This window comes from Panthera onca, chromosome A1 (assembly GCF_046562875.1).
Source record: "Panthera onca isolate mPanOnc1 chromosome A1, mPanOnc1 haplotype 2, whole genome shotgun sequence".
Classification (NCBI taxonomy): Eukaryota; Metazoa; Chordata; class Mammalia; order Carnivora; family Felidae; genus Panthera; species Panthera onca.
This window is the reverse complement of record NC_138339.1, coordinates 107,015,508-107,042,066: the sequence shown is the minus strand read 5'-3', so window position 1 is coordinate 107,042,066 and position 26,559 is coordinate 107,015,508. Positions and strand designations below refer to the sequence as shown.

Here is a 26,559-nt window from a genome sequence, read left to right as displayed (position 1 = left end):
AAACTACAAGGGAACCTGAAACTGCATAAAGATGAATAAAATGGCATTTGGGATAGAATTTCAGGTAAGCTTGAGTAGGCTAGTCCCAGCTGCCAGATGTACTTTAAAAAATTACTCTGAGTGGTACTTCAGATGCAGTGATACCCAATGTGTCTAAAATTCACTCCCAGCAGCAACGCAGTGTTATGCTCATCATGGGCAGTCTGTCAAATTCAAGCCTATAATGCTTTAACCCTTCACTGAAGCCTTACAAGAATTAAATACTAAAGCAGACGTTGAATATGGCAAATTTTATCTCCCTTCTTCCTTCTCCTAGTCCCGTCTTACTATTTACTTTTTTTTTTTTTTTTTTTTTTGAGAGAGAGAAAGAGAGAGAGCGAGCATGAGCAGGCAAGGGGCAGAGAGACAGAAGATCTGAAGTCGGCTCTGTGCTGACAGCAGAGAGGCTGTGGGGTTCAAACTCACAAACCACGAGATCATAACCTGAGCCAAAGTCGGACATTTAATTGACTGAGCCACCCAGGTGCCCCTGACTATTTACTTTTAATATCTTGATGTTCCACTTCCGAATTTCTCTTATTATTCTTTGTTGTCTTAACCTCACTCCATTTCTTCAATCTCTTTCCATTGTTTATTTTATTTTTATTTTTAAAAATCTTACTCAAATTCCATTATTTTATTATGGCATTTGGGGATGAATGTGTTTTCAACTTCCCTATAGAAGCCTAACTTCCTTATCGTGATTTATAGTATCCAGAAACCAAAATCTAAATGGGAGTCATAGTGGATACCTCCAAATCTCTTATCCCTGTGTCTAACTGTTCATCAGGTTCTTTTTATTCTCCCTTCCATTTTATTCTTTTTTTTCCAATTAATTACTCCCCTTTTGATTTATACTCTATCTACTTTGATTTAAGCCTTCATCATTTCAAGCCTGGACACTTAGAATAACGCTCTAACTCTTCCTCCACACAAAGTTGACCTCCCTCTGCCCCTCCACACTCCTGCCACCCTGACCATGTCACTCTTCAATTTCCTTCGCTTATTCCCTAAAACTTAAGAGTCCTAACTGCCTTCCACGACATTCAGGGCCCTCCGAAACCAAGTCCCTGACTCTCTCTCTTTGTAGCCACATCTCCACTACCTCTCATCTGCCAACCCACTGCACCCGTACTGAACTACCTCCATGCCCTGATGACTGAATACACATGTCCTCTGCCAGGAATCCCAGCATCTCCATGTGTTCTTGGCAAATTGTTTCATACCTTCCAGTGCCCTACTCAAGCTTGTCTTCTCCACGATGCTTCTACTGATTACCCCTCTTCTGTGTACTCATGGTAATTTTTTTCTACCCTGTTAGAGTACTGCCTATACTGTGAAAATTATTTGTCCCTACCCCTGCTAAACTGTGCTCCCTTTGAGGACAAAGACCTTGTCACATTTCTTTCATAGTCTCAGTGCCTGGCCCTTTGTCTTGCTGGCCTTGGCTTGCTAAGTAAGTAATAATGGTTGGGTGAATGGAGGACATTATTTAAAAGCCATTACCTTGAGGGATGGACAGATAGATATATATGTGATAAATCAGCTCAGGAAAATGTTAATGTTGGAATCCAGATAGTGGGTGTTCATTGTAAAATTCTTTCAACCTTGCTGTTACATTTGAAATGTTTTATTATTTTCATAATAAAATGTTAGAAGGAGAACCAATTCCTAAACTGTGGTTGTTAAAACAATTCTCAAGATTCTATCAATGGTCCATTTCACCCATAGAGACCCCACTAAAAAACTGTATTTTAGATCCCAAGGGATCTCCCTTGGTCCAACTCTGTCTTGGGGTAGACCTGAACTGGTTTCACAGTAGCCTCCCACTAAGAGTCAAGAGAAGGGGAATAGGAAGTCCTCTTTCAACCTCCTGCAGCAACCAGAGCTTACTCCTTCCCCTACTACCAGATTTCCCTCCCAACTCTCCCTTAGCAACAGGCATTTCTTTTCTCCCTGACCTGATTCCCAGAAGCCATATTAGATTACTCTTACATTACTTTCATGTAAGAGCCTCTTCTCTTTTGAAATCCATATTATCTGTCCATTTCATATCTCTGTTAATGATAACTTATGATTTAATTCAACTGTTTCATCCTCTTTTTCCAGGGTATACATGGGTTATTTTTCCAAGTACACATTACAGCAGGTTCACAGATCACTTAGTCTATGAAGTTGCCTTGATCTAAAAGGTTAAAGTCACTTGTCTTCCATTTGAACTTTTAGCACCGTGTCAACTGCTCCACATAACACCTTCTACCTTCCTTCCTTTTCTTTTTTTTTAAAATATCTTTCGTGTAAGACTATGAACTTACAAATGCATTTGAATTTTCCATAATGAATGGAAGAGGCTGGCCACAGCAAGCATTCAATAATTAGTTGCCGATGAAATGAACAGATAGTTTCAGGTATTTAAATGTATTCAACATATGCTACTGGGAAGCCAAAGAGAACACAAAACAAGTTATGACAGACATATCCACTTTAAATCTAATTTTGTAAGAGAGTGATCCTCTTTCTTTTCAATGACTCAGCAGCTTTAGGGACTAACAGTTCTAAGATTAGTCATATTTTGCAGGATTAATAATTTCCTAAAAGTTTCCTCCTTTACTAAGAAGGCTAAAAATTCTGTCTTAACTGCTTACTTCAAATTAATATTAGTGAAAAGTGATTTGGCCAGGCAGATTAAATGACCATGAGGTGTTTCTACAAATAATTTAAGAAACCTCAGATTAACACATATCTATTTTAAGAGAATTTCTTTAAGGCAGAAATAAGTCCAGTTACAAATGATATTTTGCCCACTCTGAAAACTTTGCATCACCAGCTAGACGCTTCTGTATAATAACTAACCACTACAGAAAAGTTTTTGGAGAAATCACTAAAATGCCTAAAATAAAGTTATATACATAATTTCAACATCTACATTGCTGTGAGCATGTTAAAAAACCAATTCTTTCAGCAGTGACTAAGCCTGAATCTACTGAATCAGGATGATGGTCATGCTAGAAAGAGTTGCTACTTCATAACCAGAAGCTCTGTTTTCATGTTAAAATACCCTACTAATAAGTGAATTAAGAATAGCATAAAAATGTAGTTGAAACTGACATGCCCTTGGGCTTTGCCAAATCTCAGTTCAAATTCTGCCTTTACTACTTCCTAGTCTTATCATTTGGGCAAGTCACTATCCCTCTCTGTGCCTCAGTTTCCTCATCAGTAATACCAACTCTTGGACGGTTGCTGACATAATTATAACATGCATGCGTGCGTACACACACACACAGAGATATTTATGTATATGAGATATATAAGGTGGATAATAAATATAAAGGGCCTACCCATAATACCCAATACAGAGTAATTTAATATGATAGTTATATCTTTTCCACCTCAACCTTTTATCTTCCAACTCAGAAAGAAAAATAGACCTTCAGACCTATGTGATTGACTGCTAATAATTTATAATGGATAAACAATTTATAATTGTTTGATGCAGTCTTACACAAGACAGATATTTTTATTTAGATTATTTAAAAGAGATTGTTTTGCTAAGGAAAATACTTAGGTTTATCATGGATTTTGAGTCCTTCTCAAGAGAAGAAAAGCTCAATTTCTAGAATGACCATTACCGAAGGGACAAAAAAGTAGATGACATCAGAGCAACAGATTTTGCAAATTAAAATTATGATTTTGAATTAATGTACAATAAGGTCATACTTATCTGAAAGAGTAAATTATACAAAAAGGATTTCATGTTGAGGCTTAGATATAAAAACTGGTATATTTGCAAAGTAATTTCTCTGTATCCTGTCATACAAGATGATTGCTCTTCCTAAAATAAAATATCTAAGGAAATATTTTATAATTTTTTTTTTAACGTTTATTTATTTTTGAGACAGAGAGAGACAAAGCATGAATGGGGGAGGGTCAGAGAGAGGGAGACACAGAATCTGAAACAGGCTCCAGGCTCTGATCTGTCAGCACAGAGCCCGACGCGGGGCTCGAACTCATGGACCGCGAGATCATGACCTGGGCCGAAGTCGGCCGCTTAACCGACTGAGCCACCCAGGCGCCCCTCTAAGGAAATATTTTAAAATAGTGAATGTAATTAAAAAAATTTTTTTTTCAATGTTTATTTAGTTTTGTGAGTGTGAACAGGGGAGGGGCAGAGAGAGATGGAGACACAGAATACAGAGCAGGCTCCAGGCTCTGATCTGTCAGCACAGAGCCGAAGTCGGATGCTTAACTGACTGAACCACCCAGGTGCCCCAATAGTGAATGTAATTTTTTATTTTATTTTTTTATTTTTTATTTTTTCAACATTTTTTATTTATTTTTGGGACAGAGAGAGACAGAGCATGAACGGGGGAGGGGCAGAGAGAGAGGGAGACACAGAATCGGAAACAGGCTCCAGGCTCCGAGCCATCAGCCCAGAGCCTGACGCGGGGCTCGAACTCACGGACCGCGAGATCGTGACCTGGCTGAAGTCGGACGCTTAACCGACTGCGCCACCCAGGCGCCCCGTGAATGTAATTTTTTAAAAAAATCCTTTAAGTTGGAGAAATTTAGTCAAAAGGAATAGATCTCTTTTTAATAGGCTCATGAGCACATAATTTTCATTTGAAAAATATTAACAAATTATTTTCAGGATAGTTCTCTACTTTTGTTTTAAGCAGAGCCCCATAACCAGGTTTCTTACATAATTTAAATTAGTGGTTCCAGATGTTCTTGTGCATTTATTTGGGCATGCCTCTATTTTCATATGGCAAGGCAGTCTGAATTTCCTGACTCTGCCATATTTGTCTCTATATTTCCCATGATTTCTGTTGTAGTGCCTCTTACATAGTGGCATTCAGGAAATTTTAAATGGATGCCTAACTGAATAAGCAAAGTATATTTGTTTAAATAAGATATAAGAAAATTCAGGATTTGGGCTGGCAACTGCTATTAATAAACAGATTTCCCAATACATAAGAAAGAGAAATTTCAGGGGCACCTGGGCAGCTCAGTCGGTTAAGCGTCCAACTCAGCTCAGGTCATGATTTCATGGTTCGTGGGTTCGAGCCCCGCGTCAGCTGTGCTGACAGCTCAGAGCCTGGAGCCTGCTTTGGATTCTGTGCCTCCCTCTCTCTCTGCCCCTTCCCCGCTCATGCTCTGTCTCTACTCTCAAAAATAAACATTAAAAAAAATTAAAAGAAAGAGAAATTTCAGAGCATAAAGACCTTTGTGCTCCTCTATAAACAGCTATATAATTATCTTTTTCTTCTTTTCTACAATAAGAAAACTAGCACTTGAAATAAATAGTTTCAAATATTTGCTTTCATTATATGTACAACAAGCATGAATTTTAATCTTCATGATGGTAGAGATCCATTGTTAAATCCAAAAAGAAACAGAAAAGAAACAGAACTTTAAATTCAAAGTGTGGTTCATTAGACATCATCTCTGTATTTCTGGCACAAGTCAAACATAGAATGCTAGGTCAAACATAGACCTTAGAGGTTACTTACTCCAATCCCTCATTATAAAGATAAGCTAATTTAGCTCCAGAAAGTTTAAGTGACTTAACAAGGTCAGGTAGTCAGGGAAAAAAATGTAGGTTTCCTTATCACATATCCAGTACACATGCAACTTTCACAAATGCTCTACATGAACTATACTACAACAGTGGCTTTATGGGGCTCCTCAAACCCTGGGAGCCACCAGAGGTGAGTCATTAGAGGCCGCAGGCCCTTTGTCCATGGGAAACTCACCTTCAGTATTGGAAATGGGGGTACTGTCACATTTGCTTTCACACTGCTGCATCGATGGAGGCCGAACAGTTTCTGGACAGTCACTAGACGCCTGTCCAGTGTAGGAAAGACACTGCACAGTCCTCATCTGCTGTCCAAGGCCACACTGAGCAGAACACTGAACCGAAAGACACAGAGAGAAACAAAATTCAACAATTTTCAGGAGGTAAAAAGATATTATATCTTTCCAAATACCATATATATTAGCTTTTAAAGTCCATATGAAGTTCATCTTGGAGAGGTATATGATTAAGTCATTCTACTGTAGAACTCATTTGAAAATTCAAGGAACATGTTATTACCTTTGAAAATGGAAGCAATATAGTTCCTAGAAAACAAGAGATTTCTTGGGCTATTTTTCTAACACTTCCAATTAGGTGAACTGTAACAGGAGTGTAATAAGAAAACCCTCATGAGGAAGTAGTAATTAGGGATTCTAGTGCTGGGACATCACTTTTGCTCCCTATTTATTACAGTCCTATGGCAAACAAGCTGATGGTCTACTGGAGTGCTGTGAATGTGATCAAAATAGGAGTTCAGTAAAACAGCAGTGACTGCTGTGTGGGCTAGTGATGGGAACCAGTTTAAAAAAAAATAAAAGAGCTTCAATAATTACCTTGAGTTTTCTAAGGTATTGTTAGTCACACAAATGTGAGCCAAGTAGCATGCCTCCCTCTCCTTTTTCATCTACTCAGGGATTCAGTTACTTTACAGTTGAAGTTACTCTCTGAGTGACTTAGTCTCAGTGGGGACCGATCAGCTGTCCAGGCTGAACCATGAAGCTGGATCTTTCTTTGGGTCTGCCACCCAGAATGCCCGCAAAGCCTGTGAGATCTGAGATCAAGGAGATGAGCTAGTGCCGAGACAGGCGATGGTGATGCTTATAAGGTTAACAAACTGAGGCCCTATTGAATTTGTCTGTAAAAACTCTCAAAACACTTACAGGAGTTGCAAGGATATTGACAGACACTTTTATTTTAAAATTCCTAAATAAAGAATGACAAACAAATGCACTATAAAATGTATTAAAGTGTCTTTGAAAATGTATTTTTACCAGTTAATTTTAATTTTAGAAAACTGAATTTAAAATATAGATGAGAAGAAAAGGACTTGACAACATTTAAAAGAATAACCTGAAATTGATTACTACAAATTTGGTGAAATCACTCACATGCGAAAACTTTCAACTGACCTTTATATGACAGTGCATTGCAACAAAGAATATGTAAGGAAGGAAATGCCTCCATGGTTTAAATCAAAATTATGAGGGCATGTCTGTACTTATTCTTTAACACCATATCAATTCCATATTTTGAAATGGTTACACTTTCACAGTGAAACACATAATTGCTTACAATGCCTATCATGTGTATTCTACTTGAGTACTTTATAAATTAAATGATGCTATACAAATGCAAATTATTAATTATTTGTTATACACATGCAAATATTAATTATTTTATGATCACACTGATTTTGTCTCCCCACAGGGCTGGCTGAGTACAGAACAAATATATTTATTTGCTTTAATGGAGACTGAAAACCTTTGCCCTTTCCCAACTATAACAAAAGAGGTCGGTAGATACTGCTATACTGTAGAAATGCTGAGGGTTGTCCGGAATTTTGCTAACTACTTCTATGAAATGCCATTTTTAATAAGTAATGACAGGTCCAGTCAGTCCAGAGATCACACAAAATCATACTGGTATAGTTATGTGCCATGATTTATTTGGGTCTCAGATATTTGAAAACAACAAGGTTAATTATAAAACCACAGGAAAAGGGCATTGATTGTCTAGAAATTACCTTTCTGGAACATTATTATTATTATTATTTTTTAACATTTATTTATTTTTGAGAGAGAGAGAGACAGAGCATGAACGAGGGAGGGCCAGAGAGAGGGAGACACAGAATCTGAAACAGGCTCCAGGCTCTGAGCTGTCAGCACAGAGCCCGATGCGGGGCTCGAACTCACGGACCGCGAGATCATGACCTGAGCCGAAGTCGGACGCCTAACCGACTGAGCCACCCAGGCGCCCCTGGAACATTATTTTTAATGTAACCTAATAGATTTCCTTTTTGACATTCAAAAGAATAATACTCAATTTTCCTTGTATCCAAATATATCGATTTGTTGTAAAAGGATTTAAGGTGGCCTTCACTAAGATAACACAGTTTAAAAATAAGTGAGAATGAAGAAAGAAAAAAATAGGAATTAGAACATAAAATGCAAATGAACCTCATGTAAAAATACAGACCAAAAGCCCTTTATACTGGCTTCCCAATTCATGATGTCCATCAGCTAAATCCATTGAATAATAGATATTGATAATATTTCAAAGACTGTCAATCACATTATCAAGCTAATTAGAACCCCCATACCTTTTCTGTGAAGTTAAGAGGAGCTACTTTTGCAAGTAGGAAAGTTAAGACACTGGGGTTAACAGATTTGTTCTTGAAGTAGCTGAGAGAGTTGGGACTAGAATCCAAAGTTTTGTTAGCTTGCTCAAATACCTGGCCATACAGACTATTTCTCTTTTAAGTTTAAATTACATTGGTAAGCCCCAAGGAGTAGGTAGAAGTAGGAAGCGTGTGGGTGCAGGAGAAACACAGCTAGTGGGTCTATGTGTGACTGTCGTGTTTCTCATCTCTGGAGCCCTTATAATGACCCAATCAGAAAACTTAAGTGTTTCAAAGTGCTGCTTCAGCAGGAGCCCCTTGCCGCACTGTCTTACCTGGCCCCAGTCTCCAGTCACCCAGCGAGGAGGAGGGCAACGGCCCAAACTGCAGCGGATACGGACAGGGGGTTTGTTCTCTTCTGGACACTGTGCAGCTGGGAATGTTTTAGAGAGGTCACTGCTCTTGCACAGAACAATCCGATGCTTGAATCCCGGACCACATTTGGGAGTGCACTGGAAATAAAACAAATACAGCAGTTTAAATGAATCACAGCAGTTTAAAGATAGAGGAAAATATGAGGAAGGTCTTTCTTAAAGTGAATGTTTTTGGGTATACAATATGCATATAGACAAAATTCTGGGCAAAGTTGTTCAGATATGAAAACTCGTTAAGTTTTTAAGCAGAAGTACCTTTAACTTTTCCCCTAAGGACTTTAAGAGCTAAATCCAAAGTTTGTTTCTTGGCTAACTTATTTTCTTCTTTTATTGTGGGTAGGTTTATTCCTCGATACCTCCCTGTCCTTGGCCACATTTTATAAACACGATATATACCAAGTGTTGTGCTAAGAGCTATACAGTCTTTACAGAAATCCTAATTTTTGGAATGTGGAATCCTTGGTTTCCTACTTGCTAGGTGTAGTCTTCTGAAAAGAATCCTTATTATTAGTAGACAACAAGAACTCATCTTTATGAAGCAAGCTAGGGATTGATTGAGATGTGTATTCTTAGAGGGTGGTAACTAAGAATACATGGCCATTGGTCAAAGTTTATTGCACAGAAAATCTCTGGACTTTTCCTTGTACATAATAAATTTCCCTAAACATAATGCATTTGACTCTTCTTTAGTTGGACCAGTCTGTTCTTCATACTGAGGAAAAGATGCTCCTTCTTCCAATGTCACAAAGTCTGTTATTTACCTCTTCTCCAGGTTCATTGGAATGCTATTTCTTAGAGTCATCTATTAAACATGGTGACTGACTAAAGTCCTCCAACTTTCTACCCTGTATGTTTGAACCCTTCCTTAAAATCTGTTCTTCCTTTGAGTCAAGTGAGGACCTTACCCACAACATTTTGAAGCCCTGTTTCTATACCTTTTGTTCAAAAGAAAGAAAGAAAGAAAGAAAGAAAGAAAGAAAGAAAGAAAAGAAGGAAGGAAGAAAGATCCCAGATCTACTGCAGGAGCTACATTAGACTGAGGGGAAGGGAATACAAAGTGATTAAGATGGTCTCTACCTTCCAGGAGCTCATAGTTTTATGTAGGAGATATACATGTGAACACAGGTTAAGTAGCATAAAAGAGGATGTAGAAGATATATATTCTTGAGCCCAGAATCACCATCTTCCTATTTGTAATTACATGTTTACACGTCTTCTCATCCCTTCCACACTATAAGCTCCTTCAAATTATTTCATTTCTAATTTTTCTTTGTACACCACCCTGTCCTGACCCTCAGGATTCAGCACAGGGCTTTGAGTATGCACTCAATAAACACATACTGTTGTATATCTGGTAGGATGGTTTTCATTTACAATCAGGTAAATCAAAGTGTGCTAGTTGTGGGATGAGGATATCATAATGAACACTATATACACCCCGCGTAGCTTCTGTCGGGGCAACCTTTGAGCCTGGTGTATGTCATAGAGAGAAAATTACTACTTTTTTTTCAGGTGAAATCAAGGATCTCATGAAAACTTCTCATCAGCATGAATGTAATAACAGAATACATATCCTCCAACTTAGAAAAAATTTCATTAAGATGCATTTTGAAGGAGGAGAACATCAGTTCTTTCCAAGATGGCTCCAGGAGAAGCTTTAGTTAGGGTCTTAGTAGTCAAAGTGGTCAAATTCCTGATGTCTGCTACTTCTTTTCACAGCCAAATCAACATCCTTATTTCCAGCTGCTGCTCCTCTCTTCCCATAGAATCCATCACTGGGTCCTGCTAATCCAACTCCCACATCTCTCTCACATCTATTGATTTTTCTCTGTCTCCACTGTCACTAATCTTGTTTCAGACAAACATCATTTCCTTCATGTAAGACTGCATTGTCTTTCTAACAGGTCTCTGTATTTCTTGCTCTTACCTCGCTCCACTGTCTAAAGCACAAATCAATTATGTTCTCCTGTGATTAAAAAATAAATCCTTCAATGGCTCATTATTGTCCTCAAGATAAAAATTCAAACTCTAAATATGCTGACTGTCTTCTGATAGGAAGGCTAAGTTTACCTTTTCAGATCGATCTCTCCACACTAATGTGCAGTATTCTCCAGTGCAAGCCCAGGGCCACGCACAACGCCAGTGCTGCTGCCACTTCTACTAATTAACCACTACTAAAAATAATAATGATAGTAGCAGCTACCATTTAATAAACATGATATATACCAAGGGTTGTGCTAAGTGCGATAATTTATATAGTCTTTACAGAAATCCTATGAGATGGCAATTATTATTCTGTTTCTTAAATGAGGAAACAATCTTAGACTAAATGCTTAGTAGAAAGTCATGCAGCTATTAAATGGCAGACATAATACTAACTCTTACTGTTTCCTGAACATTAGGCTTTACACTATGTCCTTTGCAATTGTTACCTCAATTAACCCTTAAAACAATCCTATCACTTTATATTTCAGGAAACCAAGACATGCAATCATGTGTTCTGTATGACGAATAAAGCCTCGATTCCAGTCTTTTGAGCTTGCCCCACCTGTGTCTAGTCCTCCTGACTTCACACCAAGTCTCCTCCACCATCCACCAATGTTAGAAGCCGAGGCCTTAGAGGATTTCTGCCATTCTTTTAATGCTAAATATTATTACTGATAATAACACTACTACTTCACATTTCATTAGAGCTTCACAGTTCAGGAATCACTTTCAAATACAGTATTCTTACACAAGTTTTTGAGAGTGAGTACAGATAAGGAAAACTTAAGCAGCTTAAGGCTAAAGAGATAGCAAGTGGTAGAGCAGGAAATAAATCCCAGACCTTCTGATCCACACTTTAGCTCTTAGCATCAGCAGGAAGTCATGAGAACACAGAAAAAGTATTAATTAATTAATTATTAAAAAAACAAATTGAGATAAAATGCAAAAAGACTTTAGGGAGATAGAAACATGTAGGATATATGGGATATCCAATTTGAGGATTTTAAGTTATGATTAGTTCTCATAATGGGAACATTTGCTAATAAATTCATTTGTGCCACTCTCCTCTCCCTTTGCATTTTAAAAGCATAATACGTGTATTAAAGCTGGGGACATATGCCCCTTGCTTGTTGGAATATCTTTTTCCAGTAGCAAGAAGCTTCTGCTATTATTTGAAGAAGGTAGTAATATCCAGCAGTCTTGGCTAAGAGCCTATGCCAAAGTCCTGCTTACACTTGGGGGAGGCAGACAATGCCATGACACACAATTCATTCGTTTGTGGCTAGAAGTCCCCGGGAAACCAAAACCAAAACAAAGAAAATAATGGTAGTAACAAGGAGAACAATAAAAAGACAAAGCGGTGCTACTATTGATTAAGTGTCAGGCAGTGTCCCGAGTACTTTGCATGTCACAGTGTACCTGATCCTCACAGAAACCTCCTGAAGTACCGTTTCCACACCCGCTCTGCAGGTGAGAAAAGGAGGCACTAAGAAGTACAGGTAAATCCAAATAGCAGCTTTCCACCAGAATGGAGCTCTGAAAGCAAATGTACAGAGACACAAACACTCTGTGGGACAATGTGAAATTATATGTAAAACTGAACATATAGTGATGACTTCTACCAAAGAAATAATTTTAGAAAATTACAACCCAAACTCCTCTAAATAAGCCAAGGATATTCCATCCCATCACACTAGAAGTAGAGAGATAGTCAAGTGAATTCTTGAAATAACGAATGACTGAAAACTATATTTCTGCCATATGCTGATTCAATAAATATACCAGTCCTGACCCCTGCAGACCTAGCCACAAATATTACATGTCTGTATCCAAAGCCTCAACTCTGGTCTCTGTAAATATTGTACTTCTTAAGAGTGATTATAAATTTAAATGTTTAAAAAATTCTTGTAAAAAAAAAAAAGTAAAAGGCATAGGGATGCCAATTAGACTAGTTTTATTCAAAGAGAACTCTATTCTGCAAATTCTTTTGATGTTAGGTCAGAGATGTTCGAGGAGAGATGTCTCTCAGCTTGTTTTTATTTTTACTTCTTCCTTCTGCTTTATTAAGCCTACATTTCATCTTTCCGCCTCTCGAGACTTCTGATAAATAAATACGTTTACTCATCTGACAGCTTCGGTTTTATTTAACTATCTAACAACATAAGAAGTTCTAGAAAAGCAAGATGTAGCCATGATTATGGATATGATTAATAGGCATTAACTTCATTGTAAGTGCTTAGAGTCTTCTTCGGAAATAATCACTGGTCTCTACCCACATAAAGGGTAGATTTGTACACATTTTTTTACCATGCCCTAAAATTCAGTAGTAATAATTAGATACTGAATGAGTAATAAAACTCATTTTTTTTAGATGAAAACATAGTTATAAATAGACATCAAAATCTATCCCATTCATTCTCACAATAAACTATATAGGTAGCTGTGTGGAAGATACTATTTCAGTAGACAATCCATTCTCCACCCCCCCCAACCCCAACCCCACCCCCACCCCCACGGGGAGAGTACAAATGGGGGAGGGGCAGAGGATCTGAAGCAGGCTCCACTCTGACAGCAATAAGCCTGATATGAGACTGGAACTCACCAACCGTGAGATCATGACCTGAGCTGAAGTTGGATGCTCAACGGACTGAGCCACCCAGGTGCCCCTGGACAACCTATTCTTTAGTAAAATTATTTTTCACTATTTTTCTTTATTGCAGGTAAATACCTTTTTTTCCTATTTATTCATATAATCAAAATTCCACAGTTATTTAAAATCTGATCAGACCATTTGTTTGTTTTCATCCCAGTGAGATATAGGAGGTCATTTTTATGAGAGATGTATTTATGCTTTAGCTTAATGATCTACTATTAAAAAGCAAAAAACGTATTTTGCAGAGAAAAGTATTTGAAACCACAACAGGGAAAACAATTTGGCTCTCACTTGTAAAGCACAGAAATGTTAACAGTTTGGGGTTAGACTGAGTTCTTTCTGGAGAAACAGGTTTAATTTGCTTAGTTATAGTACCAGAGTAGAACCTAGAAGTAAGCAAGGTGATGTCACAACTGTCTTCTAAAACAAAGCACAGTCCCCTGCAGGTAGGTTTTGCACCCTTTCCAACCCCACCCCACCCCCCAATTCCTTCTTAACTAATGCTACCTAAATGTAAATCCTATCAAATCAATTGAGAATGTTGCCAGCAGTCATTCACTTGTCCAAGAGTAAGTACAAGAAACAGACCTTTTCCAATGGCTACTCTGTGGGAGTCAAAAGAAACTATTCCAATACATCAAAAGAATGGCTTAGGATTGCTGGAGCCCATCCACGGTATGCAGCAACGCATCTAAGAGTTACTTGCCAAGAGAGGGCAAAAACAGAAAGCCATTTAAGTCCAACATAGTATGGGTGATCCCAAGAGTGAGGCTAGATTATAGGAAATGGGAAAGCCGTGGCTTCATTAGTTTCACAAAAGGCTGCTGAAGAGTCATTTTCCGCCAAGGTAATTTGGCTTTTTGTTTTGTTTTGTTTTCTTTTCTTTTGTCATAAGCAAAAGAAAATAACCCGGTGGGTTTCACTGATGGAGAAAACGAAAAACGGTTCCTGGCTTTGCAACAATGGAAATTTTATATTAGAGAGGCCGGCAAAGAAAAGGAAAAGGGCAAAGGGTACATTCCTCTTGCTGCAACATGTTTTCACTAGTTGAACCTCACCCTTGTGATTAGCAGAGCTCAGACAGCTGATGGTTGAAAGTGGGGAAGGGGCAGAAAGAAAAGGGAAGTCTTCAGGGGTGTGTCAAATGAATAATGTGTGAAATATTTGCAGCAGCTAACCAAAAAAGATTGAACATTGCCTGCTGTTCTGGTAGGACCTCCTCTTTTCAATAGCGGGAGGTATTCCATTCCACTGGGGAGAACAGGCTCCTGTTCTCACTTTGTTCTCCATAGCTACTCAGACGTTTATTTCACTTAATACTATTTACTTTCATTTATTTTTAACCCGTCCAGGGAAGAAGTGGGCTTCCTAGTAAAGTAAAGTAAAAAAAAAAAAAAAAAAAGGAAGTGTGAGAGTGTACCTCTCCTTTGGAAAATAAACAGGAAAGACACTGCATCTTTGTCCTAAGTTTTGACTTAGCTATCTTTTTTTTTTTTTAATTTATTTTGAGAGAGAGACAGAGACAGAGAGAGACAGTGTGGGCAGGGGAGGGGCAGAGAGAGAGGGAGAGAAAGAGAATCCCAAGCAGGCTCTGTGCCATCAGCACAGAGCCTGATGCTTGGCTCAAACCCACGAACCATGAGATCGTGACCTGAGCGAAAACCAAGAGTCAGACGCTTAACCAACTGAGCCACCAAGCTGTCCCTTGACAGCTTATCTTAAAGAAGATAGCAGAAATGTGATTAAAAGCCCACCTAACTTTTTCATGTTTCTTTAAGCAGCCTCCAGGAGTGCCTAAGAGCCTCTCAGAGCTTTTTGAGCAAGTTATCTCTAAGAGTGGATAGATAAGAATCAAAATTCTCAGAGCAGGGTAATTAAAACATATATGAGGTTGATTTCAAAAGAAAACCTTAAAATGGTATTTGGAATGGAAACATGCTATAATATACACATGCCTTTTTTTCAAGGTGACTAAATTTGTTTTATGTTAAAATACAAATATAATGATACAGAAGAGTGTAGATCAAGGGATCAATGTGAAATAAACCTGTGCAAGTGATTTTAGTGTTTTCATGGTTGGCAGAAATTTTTTCCAGTTTCTGCTTATGAACTTAACTATTTTTCTCCACTTTTAAAATGTTTTTTTTTTTTAATGTTTATTTATTTTTGACAAAGAGAGACAGAGACAGTGTGAGCGGAGAAGGGACAGAGAGAGAGGGAGACACAAGTCCAAAGCAGGTTCCAGGCTCTGAGCTGTCACCATAGAGCCTGACACGGTGTTCAAACACATGGACCACAAGATCATGACCTGAGACAAAGTCAGATGCTTAACCGACTGAGCCAATCAGGCACCCCCATTTTTCTCCACTTTGGTAGCAAGATGATATATAAAGTTGAATCTTTATTATCATCTACCACTACTTCATGCAATCTTATTTTCCATTTATTCTTTAAAACAAACCCTCTTCTTCATCCTACTTTAACGTCATGATCTTTATGTTTCTGTTCAGTTGTTTCAAAAATATTCTCTGAATTAGTAACTGGATAAATAACTATCTTGTTATCAGGAATATCTTCTCCAGTTTCCCTATTCTCTTCCTATTTCATATCCCATACGCCAACATACAGTTTAGCTCCCATCAACTAAAAAGCTTTTCTTTTTTTTAAAGTTTATTTATTTATTTTGAGAGAGAGAGAGAGAGGGTGAGAGAGAGAGAGGGAGGGAGAGAGCAGGGGAGGGACAGAGAGGGAGAGAGAGAATCCATGCAGTCTCTGCCCTATCAGCACAGGGCCTGACATGGGGCTCGAACTCACAAACTGTGAGATCATGCCTTGAGCCAAAATCAAGAGTCCAATGCTTAACCAACTCAGCCACTCAGGTGCCCCAATGAAAAAGCTTTCTGATCGCACTCTAAGCTATTCTGACCTTCTTAGCTCTAAATTTCTATATCATTTATACATGTATACCTCACAATCCACCATTTTATTAAACACTGTCTAAAGTTATTCTTTATTTTTTTCACAAATATTTACTTTTCCAAGCTTATAGGATTCCTTTGTATTGCTCATAGTGCCTATTCCAGTGTGTTTACTTGGTACTAAATTATACTTAGGGACTTGACCTGAAACCCTAAAACTGTTGAAGCCAATCATCAGGCCTCCCAGTATGATTTTCCAATAATAAATTTGTCATCATTTTCAATGACTACTTATGAACTTCTGTGAGGGTCTTGGGCACTGAAATGCAGGTACAATAATTTTCAACATATGTAGAACTCTACAGAATGTCTATTCTTTATCAGTCAATTTTATCTTCCAAATCAATTTAGGAGTTAATCCACTCACTTCTAGGGAACAGAAGAGTTCACACTGTTTTCCATAACCACTCACCACGAGTATCTCTACATTTGATTGAAACACAAAAGTTAGGTAGGCAGATGTAATTACTGAAGCTGGAGTACGTCCAGGAAACTTGGGAGAACACTCCCAATTCCCACCAAAGATTCCATAGATAACTACAACTAGTCAGAATCTCCATTTCCATGTACCATCCTAAACACAGCCCCTCTTTTAGGCTCAGGTCTCTACCAAATTAAGGCCACTCCAGCAGTAAGATTCACAGGGGGAAAAGTTACAACCAGGGGTTCCTAAAGAACAATGTATGTTTTCTGTTTATTTAATTTTTTTTTTTTTTTTTTTTTTTTTTACAAACTTATGAGGTCTACAGGAAATACCCAAAGCAAGTACCACAATGTTTCCAGCAGGAAATGCATCCTGTTTTGCTAACTTGGAAGAATGGCCTTTAGTTATGTAGCCAGGTACTTATTCTTTTTAATATTAACCAACATTACAGAAGATTTCAACCCTTCTTTGGGAAATGTGGAGAATGATACGGTGTTTCCGTTTATATGTCTCATGAAGAATGAGCAGTCAAGAATTAACTCTACCCCTTTCCTCATTTTTCATAAGGCAATTATTCTGAGCTCTATGGATTATTTTAGGCTCTTTTATATACATGTAAGGCAGAAAAACATTATCTTAGTCTCCCTCACTGATCATGTAAGCAGAGGTTAATGATAAAAGCTGAATTGGACTTTGTATATTACAACCTCAACTCCATGTTTCTTCCCCAGATGCAACAGAAGGAATTAAAATATACTTAGATATATAATAAGTGATAAAAAATTGATAAATATTCAAATGTATGAATTATGTAGTTAGGCTGCAACATGACTTGGGAAAAAAGATTTATCACTAATTCTGAGCTTATTTGCTGCTCAAGAATAGCAAAGGAAGAGAAAAACCACTTATGTGAGTACTCATTATTCTATTCTTTCCAATTCACTTTAGGTTGATTTTTAATCAAACTGATGTCTAGTTTCTCACTGATTTCCCTGACCCAGAAAAACCTTACCTCCTGACCAGGAGCAATGAAATATAACAGGGCCAAATTTACTGTTAGGCAGTCCTTAACTTGCTGAGTTCTAAGGTGCTCACAAGCTCAGGTGTCCTCACTATTAAATGCTCTGGTATTGATTAGTTAAGACATCTCAAAAGATACAGCCTCAGATTTCCTTACTTCTGACCAGTCCAAAGCCACCCACTGAGGTGGACATGACTGGTTGTTGCAGGACTCTATTTCAATAGGCCGGTGTGTTAAACAGCCGCTGTAGTCCAGTGTCTCCTCCTCTGAAGGTCCAATCTTCCTGATGCAGAGCACTGCCCTTGTGCGCATTCCACCGTCACAAGTCTTGCTACACTCCAACCAATCCCCAATGAACCACCTGCAGCAAAAAGTGGAAGAAACACAGAAAAACATTTCCTCAGTACAGCCGGAGATTTTCGTCAATGGACTACACTCTCTCCCTAAAACAGCTGACATTTCAGTGTTGGTTGAGGTGACAAACGACAAATGGAAGAGCTGCTAAGGAAAAGAGAATACACTGTCAGCTGCCTTCCAAAGTGTAGTGCCTGGGCTCTGAAACAGGCAGAGCCTGGTCCAAACAAGTAATGCACCATATGTTTTTAACCACATTGATACTTCCCCTTTTCTAAATTAATTTTTTAAGGGAGAAGGCAAGTGGGGGAGAGGGGTGGGGGGCGGATAGAGAGAAAATCTTAACCAGGTTCCATGCTCAGCACAGAGCCCATTGTGGGGCTTGATCCCATGGTGCTGGGATCATGACCTGAGAAGAAGTCAAGAGCTGGATGCTCAACCAACTGACTCACCCAGGTGCCCCTCTAAACTAATTTTTAAGATAAAGATAACAATATAAATATAAATTGTGAGACTGTGATGAAGATTAAATAAAGTAATAAATATGAAGCTTCCAGTCATGTGCTGCTTAAGTGTTTAACAACTGGCTCTTTATGGAGGGCAGCGATCTCGATTTGTTGAATTTACCAATTTTGTGGGGTGAATAACTCACTAACGCCAATTTCAACCTACATCCCTGGCATGTTGAACACAAGAAGAAGATATGCTAATAATAGGATTTCAGGAGCCAGGGCTAGCTTGCTTTAGCATACCACTGAAAGCTTCTAACATTGTGTCTAAACACAACAAACAAGAAACAGCAGCTTTATTTATTATCACATTGAAGCAGGTTCTCCTACAATCAAGAATTTAGTGCTAAAACCACATTAAAGGAGCTAGGGATTTGTTTTTTGATTTCCAGATGAAGGTCAGGCTCTGCAGAAGATAGAAGGCCTTTATTATGCTTATGGGGCAGAGAAAGCCTGAAGATATACAAGTCTTTAAAAACCTGCACAAAGAGCAGAGCCTGAGTCAGCTCTGTGAAAACATAGAGATCCCTTGTTGTGACCCCTTTATTCCTGAAAACAGCATCTATGCAACTAATGGGGGAAGAAACTGAAATAACAAAACGAACATGTTTCACGTTGGCAAGTAAACCACTCTTTTTTCCCTGAAGTCATAAATGAACTTTTATAGATGTAATTTTAGGGTGTGTATGTGTGTCCATGTATGTATGTATGTGTGTAATACGTCTACAGAACTCACTCTTTTAGGCACATTATTTGGTCCAAAGATGTGAATCAAGATACAAATTAGACCAATGAGAATTTGGCTTTAGAATTTTTATACCTCCACTAGAGCAAAAAAAGCCCTTTCCCTTCTCGTCACAAAGGTGCATAAAGCTGTAAGAGCTGCTGGTGGCCATGCACCCTGTCAAGGGGAATTAGCTGATGTGAAAAAATAGAGGAGCTAGAGGGCCCTGGTGCTGTTTCAGTCCTGGATTCTAGCCATTCCTAAAGCTAGATCCATGGTTGCCCTTCCCCCAGTTTTGTTAAGTAAACCAACAAATCCTCTTCTGTGCAGAAAATAGCTGAAGTTGAAGTTGTATTATTTCCAACCAGAGTGTTGATTAATATACTATTGCATTTAATTTAATAAATATATGTTGAATGCCTACTATACTCAAGGAATCACACTTTGTTTTGTAGAAGAAAGTAAGGTTCGTGTCACGAAAATAGTTATCCAAAGTCATGAAAAGAGCAATGTTGAAACTAGGACTAGATCCCCCAGCAGTTACTATTTCCATTGAATTTAATTTTTAACCCTGCTAAGTAGTAGGATCTAGGTCAGAAGCATGAAGTCACTAGTCATTTTCATCCATCCATGATTATAAATCATACAACTATCCTCACAGGATATGCTAATGCTCTTGGGTAAGAGACCATCCGGAGGGAAGAGTGTGAGCTTATGTGATTGCGCCAGTTTTGTACGTGGAGGATAGTACTTTAGTGAAGTCAGAATACTAGTTTCCAAATTTGAGCCTGTAGTTAGCCAAATGAGCAACCATGGCCTTTGTCCCTTACAGAGTGGAAAACCAGTATTTAGAAATATGGCGATTAACCAGTTTCTAAAACTTAAAATACATCTTTCCAAAACTTAAACACTTTCAACCTAAAATTCATTTAAGTAACAATAATTTAATCCTGAGAATCTGATATTAATGGGTTTTTTTCTAAGTTATTTTCCAGAGGAGACTTAAAGCAATTTTCATATTCTTTCCATTTTGTTTTCCACAGATGAACATGATCCCAAGTTGTTAGTACCATTTTTGGTAAAGAGGAAAATGTGTACTGAGAATAATAACTTGCATGCCAGCCATAGTGAAACTCTGATTCAATTTGCAACAGTGATTTCATCACCAAGATTAGGGGATAAAACAGAAATGTGTATAACTCAGCCACAAAAAGTCCAGTCATACCACCTCCAGCCATGATCTCATTAGGTCTCATAATGTAAGAGGGATGGAGTCCTTCAAATTAAACACAGGTGCCCAGAGTAATAGCAGTGATTCAGGAGGTGTTGCTGTTCTTTGCTGCATGAGGTCAGGGCCACCTCCATCTTTTTATTCTTTGTCCTCTCTTTTATTGCCAACCATCTCTTAGTCTAGATGCATCAGTCGAGCATTTTATTTGGAATGTATGAAAGTAAAAGTATTAACCACCCTCCCAATTTCCCTTCTGACTCGAACTCTGATTTCAGTCCCGGTTGCATCTTTATTGCTCACCAAATCATCCCTTCCCATGTCTCTCCACAGGATTAAATCACACCCTAGTTATTTAACTTGTTTTGCAATTTTGCCACTGCATCCACTCATCTCATTTTCTCTATTCCCCTGTCCAGTTTAAGACATATGGCTTCTTTCACCTTCACTCTCCCCATTGCATTTGACCCTCTGATGACCTTCTCCCCATTTCTCCTTTTTTCCTCCTCTAGATTTTGTGGTAGAAAACACAAAAATTCTCTCTGGAAATGTCAACTGCTGAATTGTTATAGTCTGAACAATACCAGGGATGCTTCTTTCTGAGCTCTTCCCAACACCCAGGGATCAAATTGTCTACATTTTCACAAGTGTCTTCATATCCATTGGACACTAACAACTAGTGGGATTCATGTTCAACTGTCTGAAATAAGAATGGTGTGGTGCCATCTGTGTAATCTTGACCTACAGTGTCTGTGTATTGATAGGACAAACAATATATTATGGGGGGGCAGAGGGAATAAGAGAGACACTATAAAATATGTTCACAAACCTAGGTTAATTGGAATATTTTTGAAGCAAGAACCAATCATAAAACTAGAATATTATTTTTGCTTTTTAACTTAAAGGGAAATGGCAGAGCATATGAAAATAAACTGATATTTGATGTTTAGATTAAAAGAGAGACGGAGAGAAAGAGATTTCCCAGCCTTTGTCCCAGAGTCCAGCATCTACTTATCAACTCTTCTCATAAACACAACATAGCAAAATTAAAAAAAATTCATAATCTGACAATAACATCTTTACTCAAAGAGAGATTCAAATATGTAACCCATTAACTACTTACTAGGATACTAGAACTTTACTATATTTTAAAACAGGTTAAAAAAAATCTAAACATTAAGTTGGTAAAAAGAAAATCTGCTCATTACTCAACTAACTGGAAAGTAAAACTAATACTAAGCATAAATCTCTATGCCCTAAACATTTCACAGGTGAGATTTTTCTAAATTAAAAAAAAAAAAATGAAGGGGTGCCTGGGTGGCTCAGTCAGTTAAGCATCTGACTTCGGCTCAGGTCATGATCTCGCAGTTTGTGAGTTCAAGTCCCACGTCGGGCTCTGTGCTGAGAGCTCAGGGTCTGGAGCCTGCTTCGGATTCTGTGTCTCCCTGTCTCTCCGCCCCTCCCCTGCTCGCACTCTGTCTCTGTCTGTCTCTCTCAAAAATAAATAAACATTAAAAACAATTTTAAATAAAACCTAACCTGCAAGTAAAAATTTCTCCGCAGTGCAAGCATCCTTTAGCACTTTTGTTAAAAATTCTTTTTTTTTACTTAACATATCCTTAACTAGAGTTATTTTCATACATATTTATCCGATTAGATTGTCCTCAGGCAAGTGAGCCATTCTTCTGAAAGCATAGAGCCTTTCACATTGCAGTTGCTTAAAAAATGTTTTCTTAACTCATGGTCACAGTATTATCACAATGTATAATACTCTATTGTTTTCACCCCTCTGATTTTTACAACTTTAAAAACTAAAGTGTCATACAGGAATAATATTCAATATCCAAGAATTCTTCACAGGAGGCCATATATAGAAACATTCTTGCTAGAGAGAGATAGCATGGTGAAAACTGAACTCTTGGCCATTCTCTTTGGATTCCAACTCAGCATTACTTCCTTTTCTCATGATTGGGGCACTAGCTTCCTATCAGTCATGGACTTTAATATCAACCCCTCCCTTTTCCTTTTCCAATTATTTAAGACTTTGTCAGGAATCCCACCATGTTCACTCAGTGCCTCTGGAATTCTTATTTTCTTCCTGTCCCTGGTCACCTCACCATCTTGATTACTATACTCTTTCTCACAAAAGAGTTGCTGCTATGAGCACATTAATTTTTCCCAGCAAGGTTTCCTCTACCCTTTAAGTTTTTCCAAATAAACACTATTAATATTTCTCTACCAATGCATCTTTCATCTATTCTTCCTAGCCCCCTGTCATTTTTTTTTATAAAACACAAAGATAAATCTTATTGCCCTCTAGTTTTCCATACCCTGCTTATAAAGTCTTCAATATGAATAAAAGACATTGGAAACATTTTATTAAAAAGATAATTTCTCATTTAAAAAAATACTATTTAGGGGCACCTGGGTGGCTCAGTCAGTCCAACTCGTGATTTTGGCTCAGGTCATAATCTCATAGTTTTGTGAGCTCGAGACCCATGTCAGGCTCTGTCCTGACTCTGCAGAGTCAGCTTGGGATTCTCTGTCTCTCTGCCCCTCCCCAGATCATGCTCTCTCTGTCCCTCTCAAAATAAATAAATAAACTTAAAAAATACCATTTAGCGGGGTGCCTGGGTGACTCAGTTGATTAAGTGTCTGACTCTTGATTTAGACTCAGGTCATGACCTCATGGTTTGTGAGACTGAGCCCCACACTGGGCTCTGCACTGACAGCATGGAGCCTGCTTGTGATTCTCTCTCTTCCCCTTTCTCTGTCCCTCACCTGCTCGTGCGCTCTCTCTCTCTCTCTCTCAAAATAAATAAACTTTTAAAAAATTAATATATAAATAAATTTACTGAATCTCATAAAAAATACCATTGAGGATGTTAAATTAATAGTATTCAGAATTTGAGATTTTTAAAAATATTTATTTATTTTGAGAGAGAAAGAGAGCACGTGCACATGTGAGCATACACATGCATGTGCACAAGTGGAGGAGGGGCAGAGAGAGAATCCCAAGCAGGCTCTTTGATGTCAGCTCAGAGTCCAACACAGGGACTTGATCTCACAAACCTTGAGATCACAACCTGAGCCAAAATCAAGAGTCAGACACTTAACTGACTGAGCCACGCAGGTACCCTGGTACTTGGAATTTGAAAACAAATACAGATCCTTTCCTCAAAATAGGCAAGTATATTTCAAATAAAGTTTACATTTAATTTTTTTTAATTAAAAAAATTTTTTTTAATTTATTTTTTAGACAGAGATAGAGCATGAGCAGGGGAGGGGCAAAGAGAGAGGGAGACACAGAATCCGAAACAGACTCCAGGCTCTGAGCTGTCAGCACAGAGCCCAACGTGGGGCTCAAACTCACAGACCATGAGATCATGACCTGAGCTGAAGTCGGACGCCTAACCAACTGAGCCACCCAGGTGCCCCAAAGTTTACATTTAAAATAAAGAAGAGGGGCGCCTGGGTGACTTAGTTGGTTGAGGTCCAAGTCTTGATTTCAGCTTAGGTCATGATCCCAAGGTCGTGGCATCAAGCCCTGCATTGGACTATACTCTGAGCATGGAACCTTCTTGGGATTCTCTCTCCCTCTCCCTCTCTCTGCTCCTCCACTGCTTGCACTCACATGTACTCTCTCTTTCAAAACAATATATAAACTTTTTTTAAAAAAGAAACTTTGAAAGAAACTTTAAAAGTACATTCTTAGAGTGGATGAGGCCTTCCTAAACTATGAAAGAAATAAAAGTTTGATAGCTTTTCTATGTAATATTTTAAAACTTCTATAAGTAAAAATAGATAACAGCACCATAAAAATATGGAAAACATATGACAAACTCAGATAAAATATTTGGAACAAAGGTAAAAGACTAAATATCTTTAATACATTAAGAGTTACTAGAAATCAGTAACAAAATGAGAAACACTTCAATAGAAAAATGGGATAGGATAGGCCATGGATCAGAAAAGCAAAAATAAGTAATACAAATGGCAACCGTACATAATTTTTCAATGCTCATCCTTATCTGCAATTCAAGAAATACAAAATAAAACAACAGTTAGATACCGAGGCTTTTTTCTCTATAAAATAATCAAAGATTGTTTTTAAAACAATAATATCCAGTGTTGTGCAGTTCAGGGAAATGATGTTCTAAAATGCTCTTATTGGGAATATACATTCATATATTATTTCTGGAGAACAATCTGACAATGTTTCAAAGGCTAAAATATATTTCCATCTGAACAAGGAATTCTATTCCCATTCATTTAACATAACAGCATAATTATAGAGAGCAAAGTTTTAGTAGCAAAAAATGTTAATACTGTGGTATGTTAAGGGATCAAAAGCTAAGACACAGCCAAAGTTATTCAACAGTGGAAAACCAATTTAAGTAAACAGGGACATATCTACTGAATATTTTAGAAGATATTTAATGTTCAAAATATGTTGAAAACTGACTACAAAGCAGCATAAATCATATCATACCATTTTGTTATACACATAAACAACAGAAAAACATAAACATAGAAAATGTAAACATAGAAAAAAGACTGAAATATATACATATATCAAAATATTAACAGTGGTAGTTTAAGTATTACAAGTATTTTTAATTTTCTTATTTTTACTTACCTGTGTTCTAAAATTTTCATGCTTTAATATGTACAACAAAAAACAAATATGATTATTACATCATATCTGAAAAAAAAAACTCATCTTCTTTCCTTTATTCCATACTCATTTAAAGTATTGTTGTGGGTGCCTGGGTAGCTAAGTCAGTTAAGCATCCAACTCTTGATTTCAGCTCAGGTCATGATCTCAGAGTTTTTGAGATTGAACCCCTATGTTGGGCTCTGCACTGACAGCGTGGAGACTGCTTGGGATTCTTTCTCTCCTCCCTTTCTGCCCCTCCCCTGCTCTCTCTCTCTCTCAAAATAAATAAATAAATTAATTAATTAATAAACAAAAAAACAAACAAAATTTTTAAAAAGTGTTATTGAATTCACTAGTCTTTCAATGATTTTTATCTCTAGAATACCAAGGTCTACTGGGAATTTTATGATATACAACAACCATTCTGAAGAATTGAGATTTTCTTTTTCATAGTCTCAATTCAAAGGAATAAAAAAGAAATTAAGAAGGAACTAAGAAAAATATGGACTAAGAAAGAGTAATATTTTAAGCTCTTTATATCTTTAGCTCTTTCTGAAAAGAAGTCGGCCTAAATTTTCTTTTTTCATATTCTCTTTATCTTTCTTTTTCCAATTCCATTCTCTTGTCTCCAAACTTAAAAAAAATATTATATAACTTTAGTGAAGTTAATAAATAACTTATAAAATAAATAACTTAAATTTATTTATTTATTTTGGGAGAGAGAGTGTGTACAAGAGAAAGTGCACAAGAGAGAGTGAGTGTGGGCACGCATAGGAGCTGGGGGGTGGGAGGAGGGCAGGGAGAGAGGAAGAGAGAGACAATCCCAAGTAGGCTCTGTGCTGTCAGCACTGAGCCCAATGCAGGGGCTCAATCTCAAGAAACCTGAGATCATGACCTGAACCCAAAATCAAAGTCAGATGCTTAACCAAGTGAGCCACCCAGGTGCCTCAATAAATAAATTTATTTTAGAATTACAAAAGGAAAGGAAACTTAATTTTAATTATGTATGTTAATTTGAATGTCAATTATCTCTAACTATAAATATATATCATATAGATTATATATTATAGTTATTACATCGATCTATATTATATATATAACATAGATAGATACATAGGTAGATAGATAAACAACTCCAATGTAATATCTAAACCCACAATACATGGGATGGAATGACAAACCACTGAAATCTCAAGGGGTGTTCGAATAGCATTTAAGCCTAAACAAATAAAAAAGCTGGAGCCAAAATAGAACAGGTGTGACCAGGACCACTCAGACGTCTTAAAAGGCCGATCAAATGTCAAACATAATACTCAAATTCCTGAATGTCAGGAAAGTAACTTGATGGGTTGAGAAG

General features: G+C 37.6%; 1 protein-coding gene across 3 annotated transcripts in view; it reads right to left on the bottom strand.

Annotated features, from left to right (window-relative positions):
* Positions 1-26,559, bottom strand: part of ADAMTS6 (ADAM metallopeptidase with thrombospondin type 1 motif 6) — a 297,458-nt gene that overhangs the window by 10,815 nt on the left and 260,084 nt on the right. For 2 of the 3 annotated variants that reach the window (XM_060635672.3, XM_078449396.2), the window contains 3 exons: positions 17,884-18,088; positions 8,567-8,743; positions 5,793-5,949 (listed from right to left, as the gene is read on the bottom strand). In XM_060635672.3, coding sequence (XP_060491655.1) covers positions 5,793-5,949; positions 8,567-8,743; positions 17,884-18,088 — 539 coding nt within the window. Of the gene's footprint in view, positions 1-5,792; positions 5,950-8,566; positions 8,744-17,883; positions 18,089-26,559 lie in introns of those variants that run through there. The other variant, XR_013556624.1, reaches the window with a different exon arrangement.